This window comes from Oreochromis aureus, linkage group 15, assembly GCF_013358895.1.
Source record: "Oreochromis aureus strain Israel breed Guangdong linkage group 15, ZZ_aureus, whole genome shotgun sequence".
In the NCBI taxonomy this organism is placed as follows: Eukaryota; Metazoa; Chordata; class Actinopteri; order Cichliformes; family Cichlidae; genus Oreochromis; species Oreochromis aureus.
In genome coordinates, this window is record NC_052956.1 from 18894698 (window position 1) to 18912295 (window position 17598).

Genomic DNA, 17598 nt, shown 5'->3' on the forward strand with positions numbered 1-17598 from the left:
GTTGGTGAGTACAGCTGCTGTTCAGCATCACCTGCACTTATTTGAGTCTCTAACTGTACCTTTTGACTCTGTCTGCGTTATTTTGTATTTTTAAATACAACCATCTTAAAGCATATGCATTCCTGCACATTGAAACATATTAACAGCTGTTCACGAAGGCTGTGTGTTTGCAACAGAGCTCCTCCACCCTCTCATCCAAATGCTACCAGCACTTACTTAGCACTCAGTTCCTCCTACGTCGAGCGGCACATCAGGCAGCTAATGATCTCCATCGATGTCGGTCAGTGGCAACAGCTTGAGCTTCGTCCCAGGCAATGTCAACGGTTCTCAGATCATCCATAAACGTTCGACGTCATGTGATCTTTGGTCGGCCTTGCTTTCGCTTGCCAGTGCGTGGGAGCCATGTAATGGCGATCTTGGCCGGGCGATAAGGGGGTAGACGTAAAATATGGCCCGCAAAGTGGAAGTGAGTTTCTGCAACTACATCGGCTGAAGGGCGGGTGCCTGCTCTTTGTAAGAGCAGTTATTCGTTCATTATTCGGCCCCGGGAGGAAATTCTCAGGATTCGCCGCAGGCCGCGTTGTTGAAGCACCTTCAGGCGTTGAGTAATTGCATTTGTTGAATGCCAGGTTTCACTAGCGTATAACGCAGTTGGAATGAAGATAGAGTTCAATAGTCTGATCTTGACCCTAACATTCAGGAGGTCGAGTTCCAAATAGGTTGGAAACGTCAGAGGACACCGGCCGCCTTCCCTACTCTGACGTCGACATCTCAGTCAGAGATCCCATCATTCGAGATGATGTTGCCAAGATATGTGAAATTCTCCACCTCTTCAGCAGGTTGTTGGTTGATCATGACAGGAATGCGGGCACGTGCGAAGCCAACTCGGAGGACCTTGGTCACTGATTCTTAATCTGACTTCTGACTTAACGACTTCCTGAGTCGAGCCCAGCAGGGCGATGTCATCCGCGAAGTCCAAGTCGGTGAGATTACGTGCTTCGTGCCAGGGGACATCGATGCCAGCTTGGTCAACTGATCGTCGCATAATGAAGTCAATTACCAACAGGAAGAGGAAAGGGGCTAGCACTCATCCCTGTCGGACACCAGTATTGATCTCAAAGAAATCCGTGCAGCCATCATCCGTCCGGACGCTGCAGCGGGAGTTGGAGACCATGAAAGGCAAATACAAACTGCTGAGGGACTCCATAGTGGTGTAGGATAGCCCATAGAGTCGGCCGGTGGACGCTGTCAAAAGCCTTCTCGAAGTCAATGAAATTAATAGAAATCTTCCTTTGGTATTCCAATGTTTGTTCAACGATCATGCAGAGGGTGAAGATTTGCTCGACACACAACCGGCCACTCTGAAAGCCAGCCTGATCTTTTTCCAATCGTTCGTCAACTGCGCGTCGTAGCCGATTCAAAAGAACGAGGCAAAGCACTTTCCCAGGTACCGACAGCAGCGTGATGCCCCGCCAGTTGTCACAGCCACCCAAATCACCTTTCTTTGGAAGTTTGATGATGACGCCTTTTGTCAAATCATTGGGTACATGCAACGTTGACCAGCAGGCGTTTAGGAGTCTTGTAAGGTGCGGGTTCCAACTGGGGTCCGCCATGCTTCAGCATGCTACCAGTAAAACCAATAAAAGCGAGAGTGTCCACAAGTGGTACATGCAATCTACCATTTACAGCTTGCAAAACATTTAGGAAACTGTAGAACACACATGCAATTGGTGGCAACAAAGATATTGAATATGTATGTAGATATATGTAGACATGAGCGGCAGTTACAACTACATTCGCTTACTGTTGCTACCACATAAACCAATACAGCATTAAACAGCAGCCTAAAAAATTCTTATTTGCAAATCCACATTTTAATTTGAATAACTCCGTTGCCAAGCAATTTCCATTAACCCTTCACACACAGTTTGATGGTGTAAAGACCTCTGCTACAGCTGAACAATAAATCTACCCTTCCCTTAGTCTCGTCACCCAGCTGTGTTGCAGTATTAGTAGCTCACAGCTGGTGGAGGTCAAAACCAATCTCTTTTCTCCCCTTCGTACTCTCACCCACTATCACCCAGCCTCCCAATCCTCTCCTGCTCTACTACACAGCCATTTAAAGGCTAATACTCTACAGTAAACAGCTACACAGCTGCTGCTATACATCAACACTTCAAGCATGAGCCAAACACTAAATGTCAAAGGCACGGTAAGCTTTAGCCTGGACAAAAAAAAAAACATCTAAATGTGAGGAAAGACACTTACTAAAGATGTAAGCAGCTTTATGTTTGTTTAGTTAGTAATGGTATGTAAGAATTGTATTTGTGCTGCTGAAAAATTAAACAAAATGTATTATTGAAACTAATAATGCTTTCAACATTCACGGAAAACTGAACATATTAGATGTGATCATGCGTACTGATGGCATGCTCAAGTTCTTATGTAACACTGACACTGCAAAATGGTCAGATGAGTTTCAGCTGAGTGTCATTTAAATATGTTATTGTACCGAGGGAAGCCTAAAGCTGTTGTTTACTGCCAGCACAGACAGTAAACAACATATAACTGCACTCGATGTTTACATGTTCATGCACCAGTCACTGTTCACTGTGGTTCAACAGAAGTTAATTATGCACCTAATGCATTTACGGTAATTTAGATCAAAGTGGTTGAGTGAGGGCTGTTATACAGATGTGTCACAGATGTGCAATAGCCGTTGAGCAAGCGCAGTGCAGCAGATGTGCTCTGTGCAGAGCAGAAACTACTGTTTAAACTGCTAGATGAGGGCTTTTAATCATCTATGTTCAAAACATAAATATTCAAGGTTCAGTAAATGCGGTCTAGAACAGCCTGATTCATCTCAGTCAGTCAGTCAGCTCCTATTACATATTCAAAACCTTTTCACAGAGTCTGCCTGTTCTTTCTAAACATAGAATACATGACGTATATGTCAATGAAAGGCTCAAGGTTATCTTCCACTTCATACTTTTCTTAATCCACCTCTGCTTTCAGTCCACGATGAAACCTCTCTGTTTGCCACCCAACCACAGCACCACACTCCCCAGAGAAATGGAGTCCTCCCCAGAGGTCTCAGATGAACCACATCAGGGATCAGTGGCTACAGCCAGTACTGCTGGCTTTGTTCTATCACCCTGAGTTTTCCTCGTGGGGGTTAGCTTCTGAGGAAAGAGTACAGAGCCAATAAAAAATGGTGCAGTGCAAAGAACGGCGCCTGTTATCAATTATTGATCGGGGCATATTCCATATTAATAAATGGAAAGGGTAGGTAGATCGCCGAGGGCGTAATTGTTGTAAAATGAGTGGAAATTAGGTTTGCTGGGGATAATAACTCTATTAAGGATCATCATGGGATGTATTGTACAGTTTTGTGTGTGAAGACTCTCTGCTACAGAAGAATCATGCAAATGCATGTATGCATGCTGGTGTACACAGATAAGACTCTTCTATGAGCATAAAATCTCTGTTTAATTTATAGCATATCTTAATGAATGAACATACACTTGTAACCATGGTAACAATGCTCATTGTTCTACTATAGGATGTCCCCACTTTCCTCAGAAGTCTGGCATCAGCACTCGCTCTGATACCAAAAATAGATTTTTCTCTCACACATGCTTGCACACACACACACACACACACACACACACACACACACACACACACACACACACACACACACACACACACATCCAACAATTACACGCACACGCAGCTTTTCTGCAGAGGAGCCTGCTGTGCCTGCTGTGTTAAGGCCAAAGGAGAGGATGTGTTGTAAAGTGTGCATTAACCTACATTTATTGTACAAGTCCTGCAGCACAGCCCTAAGTTACTGTGCCATGGTTTGTGTGCGGACTTTGTCCTCGTGACATTGTTGGGACAGAAATCTTCTCAAATAGTCATATTACTGGGACTGAGCTCGCACGAAAGGGACAAACACGCAGTCCCCATGAGGTTAACTGTTTATTTCAGACTAGGTTTTAAAGTTACAGATTAGGTTAAACATCTTATATCCTCCTAAAGCTTTGCACTCAAGTAATATCTTAGGATTTGGGAGGTATTGTCTGGAAATATTATAACTATAGTCATTTTAGGTTTTTTTGATAATCTTAGCATTAACTAAATAAATAAATGTCAATGCTTTGAGTTCCATCAAAATGAAAAGTGTTTTCCACCAGATTTATCTATATGCTCATTTTAAAAAGTGCCAGCTCTATAAGTTAAGAATCCATGAAGGTTAACTCAGGAAGGCTTGACATGTTTAAATGTAAAATTACACTGAACAGATATGGACAGAAACACAGTGCAAAGAAGAGAAAAATTTTGATAAATGAACGGTAGGTTTCATTGAGATTCTTCTTCAAATGGTTCTCTGGGTAAGGCTAAACGTATCATTTTAGGCATTAATATAAGTCACTGCAATGTCCTGATATGTACTGTACTACAAGTGTGTTTGTATGTGTGTGTTAGTGCTGCTGAGCCTGAGGTAAGAGACAAGCAGATCTGACCTGTCACGGTCGGCAAGCTGCCATCGCGAATGAGGTTAGTCAGACACGGCCAGTCGGCACAGATCTGTGCTCACTCTCATTGAATTACCTCATCAGCATCTCCAACAGAAGTAAGCAATTCTTTTTGCTGCCTAAACTAAACTCTTGTAATGGAGCCTGAGACACTGATTCAGATTTATAAGGTGTGTTAAACATTAGACATTCAGTGTCACATTAAAAAAATCTGTACACTATCTCTGTCATGTTGTAAAGTGGCAGTGTGTGAGGTTAGCAGCTTATTCTTACACCCAGGACTAATAGGTTTAACACCTAGCATCTCCGTAAAATCCATACACATTTTTTAAACTTTATTTTAGCTTAGATGTTTAATGAAATTACCTACTGAATCTCTGCCTCATTTAGAAAATTTAGGGCTTCTTGTATCACTTTATTTTCGTTTAGGTTTGAAGCATTTTTTTCTAAGAAGTCATCAGCACTAAAAAGGAAATTTATTGGATATTAGTTTAACAAAATGTGATAACGTCCTTTCTCCGTTGGCATAAGTCATGGCAAAAAGAGTCACCCCTCTATGGTCTCTCACGTATAGATGAATAGTGTATCAGAAAGGTAACTGAAATTGAAACTCCGTTATAGCTCAAATGTCCTCCAACTGCATCATTATAAGAGATCTAGTGTGCACTCTCACACTAATCCCTACAGTTTTTATGAGTGGTGTATAATATGCTTGCTTTTAAGATCTTGCAAACATTCAGTAAGTGCAGTACAACTATAAATGCAGAGCCCCACAAAATACAACATATGTTACAATAAACAGGCAGCCGGCATCTCTGACAGTGACGTGCTTGTCAAAATGTTTTGTCAGCATCCTGGCAGATGGAAAACAAGCGAGATAAAGTGTTTACTGCCAGTTATTAAATGATGTAACATGAGAGGAACTGAGAATTCTGATATAAACTGGTATAAACTGGAGATGCTTTTAAAATCTGCTCGTGAATGTTAATGATTGATGCCCATAGATAATCTGTAATAACACATATAAATGCAACAACACAATATGCTCTTACTCTTTCCTAGTGACTAATTTCTGAACTGTGTCACAATTCTGAAGTTATTCAGTATGAAGCTTCTCAATATTAAACCAGGCACTGATGAGGTTTCCAGATGCGAGGGTCATCACAAACTCCCACCGACACAAACATGAGTCAGTTATATTCTCAGATATTATGCTGATTTATGGGTGATGCAGCAGACCTGCAATGTAATACAACATATTGCAGATGTTCCAGAGGAGAAAGTGTTTGTGGTTGCACAGACGAACTGTTTGCATTGTCAATCATGTTGATATCAGTGGTGTTTTGAATTGCTACACCAGAATAAATCTACATCATCATTTGCAGTTGGCCACATACCCACTGCTCCTCTGCTTTTGTGTCACTACACACTATGTAACACTAAAGTACAACTTTAGGCAAGCTTTAAGATCTCCAGTGCCTATTTGTACTTTCTTACAGTTGGCATATGCAACACCAGCCTCAGAAAAGCCAAAAAGTAAAACTACAAAAGAAAAAAAGGTCTAAGAAGCATTCTCAAAATAAGCTCAGCAGCTGGAAGCCAAACAAACCACCAAACATTTGGCAGGGGTTCAGATCTCACCCCCTTGGTCAGGAATTCGGAATAGAAGAGAAAAATGTTTCACTTTCATTTTTTTAATGTTTCTGCTGACATTTTTTATTTCTTTTGATGTGTCTTAAATTTTGGCTTCTGGAAATCTTTCAAACTTCCCCCATCACACTTGCACTGTCCATACTTTCTTCACTTTGCAGGAAAATATGACAGTAAGTCTAGCAAACAATGATCTCCTCAATCATTTCAGGCTAGAGAGAAAATTCAAATGATTCCTGAAAGATAAGAGTTCTAACGTTTAATTTTATATCCAATTCACTAAATAAGTCCAGGTGGCCTGTACTTGAGTGATAAGGGGTTAATTAAACCTGCAGAAATGGGATAAAGCAGAGATGTTCATCATGTTAGTACCCTTCATTAATGCAGTCAGGATAATGCAACTTTATACAAGTGCAAGCAAAAAGCTTTAAAAACCTTATTTTCACCTTTTCAGTGACATAAAAGTTATGACTCTCTTCCATTTCACTTACATAGGGACTTCTACTGCCTGAATGCATAACCAACATGGCTGCCAAGTGGAAGGACTTGTTCAGATCTAGAGTTTAGATTTGTAGACTTTATTACTCTAACCACAATATCAAATATCATCTAAAAGAATAAACATTTGATTAAGGTTACTGTGCAACTGTTTCCCCACCCACCCTTTTGAGCTCCCTACTGTACGTTACCTGAATAACCTGAAGCTGAACATCTTTATAACAAAAGAAAGATTTGAGCAGGCACAGACTGGTCCACTCTCTTCTCATTACAAATGGAGAAAGGGTAGAATCTGTCTCCACCTTCAGGTTTCTGGGCACCCACATCTCCACCAGTCTCACCAGGACCCACCACACCAACATCCTGGTAAAGAGGTCCAGGATCCTGGATCAGAAGCTGCTGCTTCTACTTCTCCTCAGTGGAGAGCGTACTCTCCTACTGCCTGCTTGGTACGCAGGGGCCACAACTGAAAACAGTTCCTGTCCACTGTCTCAGGAAAACCAGGGACATCACAGGTGACCAATCGCACCCGTCCACCACCTGTTTGACCCGTTTGACCCGCCTCTGGTCGGCGCCTCAGGTCAATCAGATCCCACACCTCCAGACTCACTAACAGCTTCTTCCCCTGGGCCATTCGGACTGTCAAACACTATCCCCCCACACCCCACCCCTGCCCACCCACCTCACCAATCTAAGCCATGGTCTGAGTAACCCTCATCACTCAGGCCACTCACACACAGACTCTATTCAGACCAAGTCTTTTCTTTGCATGACTTCCAAGCACTTTGCAGCTTGTTCTCTATTGTGTGCCTTTCTCTTGATTGCATGTATTTCTCCTGTTTGCTGTTTATTCTTGCTGTCTACTATTCATAGTTTATTCCGGCACAGTTGGTGTGGAACAACCACAATTTTGTTGTACATGTACAATGAGAATAAAGGGCTATTCTAGTCTAGTCGTGCTTTTAAAACTAAATAAAACAATCTTGACTGGTCTGTTGACCAATCCATCCACCCCAACATCCCTCTGATGACAGCAGTCACCTTACTTAGCTTACTTCTTCCTTTGCTCCCTGTAACACTAATTGGGTAAAACTTGGATTTTTATTTATGAACATGAATGTCAGATACTTGAGTGAACAGATTCTTTTTTCATCAACTGCTACTTAAAAACAGTCATTTGTTCATGAATCAGCCAGCACTTATTCTTTTTTTTAACCTTGAAAATGGAAGTTGCAAAAAACGTTTTGGTGAATAATGTGTCAAGAACAGCTTTTCTGTTTTTAATATGATTTAATGGGCTAAAGGTTTAAATCCATGTGTGTGAAGGCAACAGTTTGATAAATTTGGTCTGCAAACAACAACAACAACTTAAGACTAAACTGTTTTTTCGGACATATTCAGCAGATGATGACAGAAATCTTCAGAATAGTGAAATTAATGCAGTGCCAAAACGTAAAGCATCTTAAAAATGTAAAGCAGCATAATTGCAAACAGTAGAACTGACTATAACAATGACAGAATACTCTTTCACTTTCTAAAGCTTCACACTTGTGATCTAAAAAGTTTTAAACAAGTCCCAGCAGCATGCCATTTAAGATAAAAATCCAGTGAACTGTAAGGAGAGGCAGATTTTTTTAACTGCTCACAATGCCAAGGGACCAATAAAATCTCAGTTGTACATAAAGAGCCCACATCAATTTCACTGATATTTTTCCAAGAGGCTCCCTGTGCATTGAAGAAGACATCTTAACATCTCAAGAACAATGAAGTTATTGTGATAAGAACTTCCTTGCCAGCATAGAGAAAGAAGCAAGCCCACACTAGACAGAAAATGCAGCTACAGATGAGGCAGACAAGCTAAATACCATTTTGTTTAAGTACCAGGCAGACACACTAATCCATACTGTCTTTTTTTCATTTCCAAAAGACAGTAAAAGATGGCAGACTGTCCAGACTGCAGCTGATAAGCTGGGAATGCTGTGAAGCAACAATCAAACACTGAAAAAGCAAACTAAATGATTTACAATGTAAATTGGAGCAAACACATAGCAAAATGCTGAGGTCGGCAAGATTGCAAATTACATAGATCTAATTAGTAATATCTCTTATGAATCCAGTATAAATGCTGAGGGGCATTTTCAATGAATGCATTGTGTAGGAATCCCTGTAAACTCCGGCTCTTCTTTCCTCCTGAAGATATTTAAAGTTACGCTAAAGCTACATAAATATCACTTTTAAGTTAAGGAAATATTAAAGTTGTTGTAGAGATATTTGAGCCACTTTAATGCAAAAATACATTTTATATTTTTTGAGTTTCCATATATATGGTCATGGTTTCTGCACTCTGCATTTTAAAGCCTCAATTTTAGTGTTTGAAATGCCCTTTTGCACCCAGGAGTGATTTGTATGAGAGGATGAAGCCTTAAGCTATGAGCTTACCCTTGGTTAGAAAAGCCACATCCATAAACTATTCAGACGTAACACATAACAGCTAATTAGTACCAAGTTATACATTAAGGAAATGCTAGGATTTTACATATCATCGTGGATTATCTTATTCGTTACACACTTTCACCGAAAATACTCAAAAGGGGACAACACAACAAACATGGTCAAGAAATCCAGTTCAGTCAGTTTGTTTTTTTACAGCTGCTTGACTCGGCACACCTGTCAGTCAAAGCAGTCATGCAACTAAGCCTTAGCAAAAACCCGAGTGAGTGAGTTTAAAAGCATTCACCAATCATACAGGCTCCAAACATGCTTTTTCTCTGATTCACTTTTGGAGTATCTGTAAACGAAGCCATTAGAGAAATCAGTTAAAACTACTGAAAGAAGGCTACAATATAAAAGCGCATCATTTTATGGCATCAATATCTATAAAACCTGCCGTATTACTAAACACTCACATGCCAAAAAGAAACATCATACCTTGTAGAATTATTGCTGTAATTACCTATACACATAGTATAGGTAGTGTAGCTCTTAAATGTGAAGTAAATACTCAACATACTTTAAATTCAGACACGGAGTCGGCGTGTAATTGCAGTTTTTATTCCTTACAAAGAATATTATGTGGAATAGACACTAAATAATAGATTTTTTTTATGGTAGTTAAACTTTTAAAATGTAAAATGATCTCCAGACAACACCGCAAGGCTTAAACTTACACACAACACAAGAACCGCTAAGCCTGCATTTCTGTTATTTTTTTTAATAATTAACCCCAGCGCCCGAGCTGCTCTTTACTGGACTCAGCTAGGTCACACATACACGTAAAAACCCACACATACACACACACACACACATATGAGCATGCATGAGTGTGTACGCGTGTGTTTTCTGCTTGAATGATGAGAGGAAACTGGATCAGTGTGCCTTCCCTGCATTCGCTCAGCTAAAGTTCATCCGCTTCACTTATGCATATTTATGCTTTCTGAATGCGTGTCAATATGTGTGTGAGTATGTAGCAGTGGGATAGTCACCCCCTGGGGCTGCTGCTTGATGTACTTACTGTTTGATTTACAACAAACACAGTCATGATCCAATAATTGTTTTTCTTGGCTTTCTCTCTACACGATATACTGCAGGATGTATGAAAGCTTTAAATGCATATATGCTCGCAAACACATAAAAAATGTAGCTGCGCTATGAATACTAAAGCAAAAAGCACAAATGCAAACGTTCACCCCCCTAAGGAATTTGGTCATGTGACATAGAGTTACTCACAATTTACAGCTCATCCATCCAACCTTAATCATTTCAGCTATTCTAGTTCAAGTATGATTTAGGGAGATACAGAAAATTGTATTTTTGCCTAAGACACATCTGGGCAACCACAAAGGACACATATAAACTGACAGGCAGCCCATCTGTATTTAGCTTCGGCTGCACTGGACTGGCAAGGGGGGTCTTTAAACCCCAGTGGAGCAACATTATTGATCCAAAAGGCAATCCAATCATCTGACCAGTTTAGGTTTACTAGTTTTATTTAGAAAATGAATTACTTTTTCTTTTTGCTGTTCAGAAAAACGTATATATGTATGTTGTATATCCCGTTCCACCATATCCCTGGAGGTCTGGTGACTGTGGAGGCTATTTGAGTTCAGTGAACTCACTGTCATCTTCACTTTGAGATGATCTGACCTTTGTGACATGTTGCGTTATCCTGCTGGAAGCAGCTAAGAGAAAATGGACACGCAGTGGTCATAAAGTGGTGGACATGGTTAGCAGAGATACTCGGGTCAGCTATGCAGTTTAAACGATGTTCAGTTGGTACTTAGGGGCCCAAAGTGTGCCAAGAAAATATCCCCCACACCACTGCACCACCTGCGCCAGCCTGAACCACTGATGCAAGGTAGGATGGGTTCAGGATGGATTGCTTTCATGCTGTTCACACCAAATTCTGACCATACTATTAAAAAGCTGCAGCAGAAATCGAGACTCATCATTCCAGGAAACGTTCCTGTCATGTTGGAGGGTTAGCACTATTCCAGAAGGTAAATCACAGATCCCATTGGACAACTCAAAACTTGCTATTATTAGTGGTTTATGAACAATTTCTAAAAGTGCATTATTACATAATACATTTAGAATAAGTTTAATATTCAGCTTTTAAATTTGGCAAGTACAAAATTGGTTGCATGATCATCTCAGTTGTTTTTTGTTCGATGTCATGTAAGCAGACAAGCAATGCAGACAGACTAGCATGTAAAACATGACACTTCAGTTAATCAATCAATTTGTCTACAACAGACGGCTAATTTCCTCAGGAAAACTCTTTTTTTTTTTTCATAACGCCCACTGTCCTTATGGTGCACAGAAAGAGAAACCATGTGAACAAGAAGAAGACAGGAAAGAGAAGGAGATGTAGGATGGTAGGAAGCAGGATGGCAACCAGATCAACATACGCCCACTGAAACAAAACAGATGAGGAGGAAAAATTGTGCCACTCTACGGTACTGACCTCACCAAGCGACACTTCAACACTCAACAGCCATTTCAGGTCTGCAACAAAGACGCACAAGACGCTGCTTGTTCCCTGCTCACGTGCGGACTGAGAGAGAGGACGGCAGCCAGTCATCGATCTCCTTCAACGTGAAGGACACCGTATCAACTAAGTGGTGGCCATCTCTTATTCATACGCCGCTCGTCGCTTATCGACACCCCTACTCACTCCCGTAGTCTGATGGGATTTTCATGCTTCATTTATGGGACAGGATGATAGAGAGAAAGATGGAGGAAGGACGAGACGAGGTAGGGGAAGGTAAATGAGGGGGAGGGGAGAGTGTAAATAAGATACAGAGATGAAGAGGTAAAGTGAGGGATACAGGAGAAGGTGAGAGATGAGTGAAAGCCAGGAAGAGGCGAAGAGATGTGTGGTGGATAAATGATGAATGGAATGTCTGGAGGCTTCCAATCACACAAAAAACACAAGAGGCAGACTGAGAGATTAGTCCCAATGACCCAGTTAGCAGGAGAGAGGCAAAAATGGCTTTTAATTTACACAAATGAAATCGGAGTGTGAGGATGAAATGTTCTATTACTAACAGAAAGCAAGCTGAAATCTAAAAGGAGACACGGGCTGGATAAACATTCAGCCCGTTATGGGCCTTTGAAAGTAGCTACATTTTCTTAAAACTCCTTTACTTCCAGACCCTGAGGCCTTTTTTTTTTTACCATAATGATAATTATCATCATGGTGGTAATTATAAGACTAAAATGTTGCCTCATGTGTGGTCAAATCCAACATTTCTTCAAAAACAATTAAAAAAATAATGAAGATACATGAACTATAAGAGACAGCACTATCGTTTAGAGTTCACAAAGTCACATCACCGCGTAGCCCGAGAGGAATGAACCTGAGTCGACCCCAACCCTGGATTTTAAAATTAATGAAAAATGTCATTAGGAAATGAAATAATCATAAATCAGTTTAATCATCCATTAATGAAACCAGCAGGCGGGTTTGTTCCTCCTTTTTTTGGCAGGCAGGGATGAATTTGGATAAGGAACAGTGTTGCAGGTTTTTAGCCAAACCTTGTACCTTCTGATTGTAGAATGGATGAAGTTTTACTCACATAAGATGAAGACGACTATGCTCCAAATTATTACAAGCCAAATTCAATGTCCTCCATTGCGTTTTTCACTAACAAGAAGCTGAATTACTGCAAACATAATCTGTTTGAATCATTTTAACAATTTTATGTTTTCTAAAGTTTCAAAACTTTAGATTTACATGCAGAAAAAACACATTTGGTTTACTTTTGTTCATTTTCTGTGGTTTTTCTCAATTTGAAGATGTCTAACTGCATCAGTTGTTTGGATTAGAATCAATTTTACCACGTTCATAAAAAAATAAACTTCTGATAAGACCTCCACAAAGTTCACCAGAAACCATTGATTGATAACAATCCACGTTGCCTTAAGTCCACAGGCTAAAGAGGGAAAACTCGCCACCATCACTGGAGATCTGGCTAATGACACCACTGGGTGTTTGTAGCGATGCTGAGCAGAGGTTTCCTCTCACAGGCGAGAAGGTTGCTGGATGAGGATTTGGTGCAAAGTCATGCGCTGGTTATTATCAATTTTTCGATACAGGTTTTACAGATATTTGCAGAAACTAAGGTTAAGATAACAAACATTGTAATCTCAGTCTGCTTTCTGTATCCTGCCTTACAAGTCCAACAATCCCTGATGGACTGCTGTACAGCAAAGCAGGGTTTTTACACTATAGAGGAATTGTTCCCCTCCCCGAAAACAAAACAAAACAAAAAAAACGTTTTAGCCAAAGCCAAAGGAAAATCATCAACATCCTAATCATTTAATTCCATCTATCCATCGATTTCTTTGCTTATTCAACATATTTGCTTATCAAATTGACAAAAACAACTGTAAAATGGATGAGAGAAATCTTATCATTGCACTTATTGCATTTACAGCACATGTTTAAAGGAAAAACACAAAATGGGTTTAGAGATTTCAAAAATAAATGTTTAGGCAGAGGTAGAACAAGCCATTTAAATTTTTCATTTAGTGAAAACAAAAAAATACTATATTAAAGACACATATAGACACCACGTCACACATTTTGAAGCCTCAAGTTTGGTATTTTGGTTTTCAGAGACTTGTTTATACGGATCTGTCTCAGAAATTGAGAATACAACATGTTGCAAGCCTGCTGCACACTAAATCACACCCTGCTTTACCCTTTTTTTCAAAAAATTGATTAGAATTTACAAAATGATCACCGTGTGGTATTAAATAAGGCTTAAAACTACCAACTGAGACCATAAAATTATCAGGAAAATTTAAAACTAATTCACGGATGACATAAAAAAGGACTATTTTTTATACAATTAGTATTTCAAGAACATCCACCTGAGTTGCCCCCTGCTTGCCATTAAAAAGAATACAGGTTAACGATATTTCCACATTGACCTCACCTTTTAGAGCTGAATTTTCCATTCCTCTTTTTTACACTTCTCAAAAAATTAAAGAAATGCGTTTTAATCCGAGTATAGCATCAAGTCAGTTAAACGTCTGGAATATTGATCTGATCGAGTAGCAGAGAGGGTTGCTAATCATTTTTGGTGTTATGAAATTATCACTAGGTGTGCTAGAGGGGCAACAAGGAGCCAGTCCCCCAACCCCCCTCTTCATCATTTCTGACTTTTTCTTCACTAGTTTTTCATTTGACTAGAGTCAGTGTCACTGCTTGTAACATGAGGCAGGTTAATCGTGAGCAAAGGGTCTGGAGAAGCGGTGGAAACAATAGGCTTCCTGTAACAGTGTTCAGCGTGACCAGTTTGGTGGTGGGTCGGGGATTTTCGGGGGCCTATAGAGATATTATTAAAATTGTTGGACCCACTGTCAGACCCTAGACTGTGGGTGTAGTGGGTCCTGGGTTCTTACCAGTGCATGACAATGCCCAATGTGAAAATATGGAGGCAGTTGCTGGAGAATTAAGGCACTGATACCACTGACTCACCCCCACACTCCCCTGACCTAAATCCAACAGAACACCTCTGGGATGCCTCCCAGATCTGGTATGAGATCCCCCAGGACACCATCCGTTGTCTCATTAGGAGCATGCCCTGACAAGGGTCAGGCGTATATAAGCACATTGTGACTATACAAACTACTGCATACCATCTGAGTACCAAATTTTGAAAAAATGGACTAACCTTCATTTTTACTCTTTCATTTTTGGGGTGTCTTTGAATTCAGTCCTCTATAGGGTGATAAATTGAATTTCCATCAAATGATTCAGCATCCTTGCAATCATAACACTCTATCCAGTCCATATCATTAGAGATACCCAGCATGATATATAGTATATCATCAGCTATCGTCAGCACTCATATTTTCAAGAAAATTTCTAAACTATACCAGTCGAGATTTTTAAAAATGTAAACATTTTCCTTAAGACTGAAACAACTGCCTTAAATTTATTCCACACCAACATACATGTTTTTAAAAAGTGTAGATATGCTAATTATTTTACTCTATAATTCTCTTGTCTCTTGTCAGATTATAACCAGCCACAGACATCAGGGAAACATTTAAACTCATGACTTGAGCTTCCTCATCCCAGCGCCTGAGGAATAGCGATGACCTCCTCTGCCTACACTCACCATCCACATCATATATATATTTACACATTTACAGTGCAGATGTGGGGCAGTAATGCTGTGTGACCCTTCATGTGATGACGCATGATGCATTCACACACATACACAGTGCACACAGAAGCACACTGGGCTTTGACGCCTACAGTAATTATGTTCTGATGAATCACTGCTATTTCGTTTAGTTATCCCCCCACACACACACACACTCAGCACAGGATCACACATGAGTGTTTTCTGTTTCTGTGGAAAACATGATGAAGTATGAAGTATTTAGCAGCTTTGGCTTCTGTTTGTGTTTTTACCAATATATATATATATATATATATAGAGAGAGAGAGAGAGAGAGAGAGAGAGAGAGAGAGAGAGAGAGTCAGATAGATAGATAGATAGATAGATAGATAGATAGATAGATAGATAAATAGATAGATAGATAGATAGATAGATAGATAGAAGAAAATGTTTGAGATGCTGATCATCAGTTCAGGCTCAGCGAGGGCACTTCAGGTAATGGCCTCTCGTAGCCTCTGTGTGTGTGTGTGTGTGTGTGTGTGTGTGTGTGTGTGTGTGTGTGTGTGTGTGTGTGTGTGTGTGTGTGAGAGAGAGAGAGAGAGAGGGGGGCGAAAGAGAGAGAGAGTAATGAATCAGCTCTTTGGGATTCAATAGTCTAATTATTAGTATGAGCGCACTAACGGAACCTTACGGCCTTGACTCTGTGGATGTTGTCAGTGCGTGTCCACTCACTTTGTGTTGCTTCCACATCACGGCCAGGGGTTTGACGTCGTGCTTGGCGTGTTTTCCCTCCTCCAGACACTTCATGCACACGGGAGCCTTGCAGCTGCTGCAGTACATGCTGAAGTTTTCCGCTTCGTGATCCACGCACGTCGCCGGTTTCCGCGCGGTGGCGGGCGGCTGCTGACCACCGCCGCCTCCGCTAGCCCCCCCTCCTGCCGCCTTGTTTGGCGGCGGCACCAGTCGGTGTTTAGCGAGGGGACCGCGGGACGGGTGGCATCGCTGCTGGCAGGCGTTGCAGTAGTAGACGTCGCACTGCTCGCACATCACCGCCGCGTCCACCGGGTTGCGGTCGCACAGCTGGCACTTCACCGCGTTGGAGGATGAGGAGGAGGCTGCGCGGGTCTGTTGGTACCGCGCCACGATGGCCTCCAGCAGCCGGTTCCGAGGGAAGCCCCGGAGCCCCCGCTCGTCCAGGGAGACGCTCCGGTGGCACAGCGGACAGGTGAGGGTGCACTGTCGGTGGGGGATCGCAGGCGGAAACACCCGCACCCCGTTTGGAGACTTGAGCTGGCACGGCGTGTAGGAGCCGTATCCGCTGTCCGTCTCACTGTACAGACTCATCTTGTCCATGTCCAGGTAGTCGTAGTCAGAGCTGCCCGAAGCTCGGCTCTGCACCGGGGTCTCCCCCTCCGGGGTCTGGACGGTGATGTTCCGAGCGCATCCCAGGCAGACGTTGTGGGAACACGGAAGCAGGATGGGGTCCTTGAAGAGAGACCCGCAAACGGGGCATTTCAACTCTTCTTCCATCGCTCCCGTCTGTGTCGGTGGACCGGAGAAGGGAAGCTGCTTCTCCGAGAATGGTCCAGCACCGAGTGACTGGACAGCTCCCCACGCTACTTTGCGCATGCGTAAAGAGGGGCGGGGATTGCGATCCGGGTTGACTGATCGAGCTAATTTGGAGGATTTGAAACGCCACAGATTTTAGATTATCATGGTTCGTAAAGAGGATCTGTGCTCCTTTTCTCAAATTACTTTGATTTGACATATTTAAGCTAACGCTTCAGTTATGTAATTCACTTCTTTGTACTTAATTTTGTCCACAACATTGGTTTATTTTTTAAGATTACTAGATAGAAAATGATAAGAAGACTAATTTGATTCAATCCTTGCAATTTTGTAGTCTTTCTTTCTTTCTATTTGTTTTACCAAAAAATGCAAACATTGGAATAAAAAAAGGGAGGGAATCGCTCCTTAAATGTGTTATAGCTGGTAAAACCTTCAACTTTATTCATCTGAGCTTCTTTTCTGCCTGTATACAAGGGCAGTAACATCATTATGTTAAATGATCATGCTAAAGCGGATCATTTATTGTGACTGCCTCTATACTCTGCATTTGTTCTGCCTGTTAGTATGAAACAAATCAAACGTGATGGCAGAAGTACATGCAATCAATAAAAAATGGATTAAACTAAGTTTAATAGGAGTTTCCATGCAGGCTCAAAATGGATGAGGGACCATCTGAAGCCAGTTCGATCCGGTAACCTTTG

At 41.3% G+C, this 17598-nt stretch overlaps 1 protein-coding gene across 1 annotated transcript in view; it reads right to left on the minus strand.

Moving 5' to 3' along the window:
- LOC116328691 (E3 ubiquitin-protein ligase TRIM9) overlaps nt 1-16904 on the minus strand; it is a 62073-nt gene extending 45169 nt beyond the window's left edge. The window contains exon 1 of the mRNA XM_039598800.1: nt 16061-16904. Coding sequence (XP_039454734.1) covers nt 16061-16858 — 798 coding nt within the window. The 5' untranslated portion in view covers nt 16859-16904. The remainder of the gene's footprint in view (nt 1-16060) is intronic.
- Nucleotides 16905-17598: the final 694 nt, after the last annotated feature.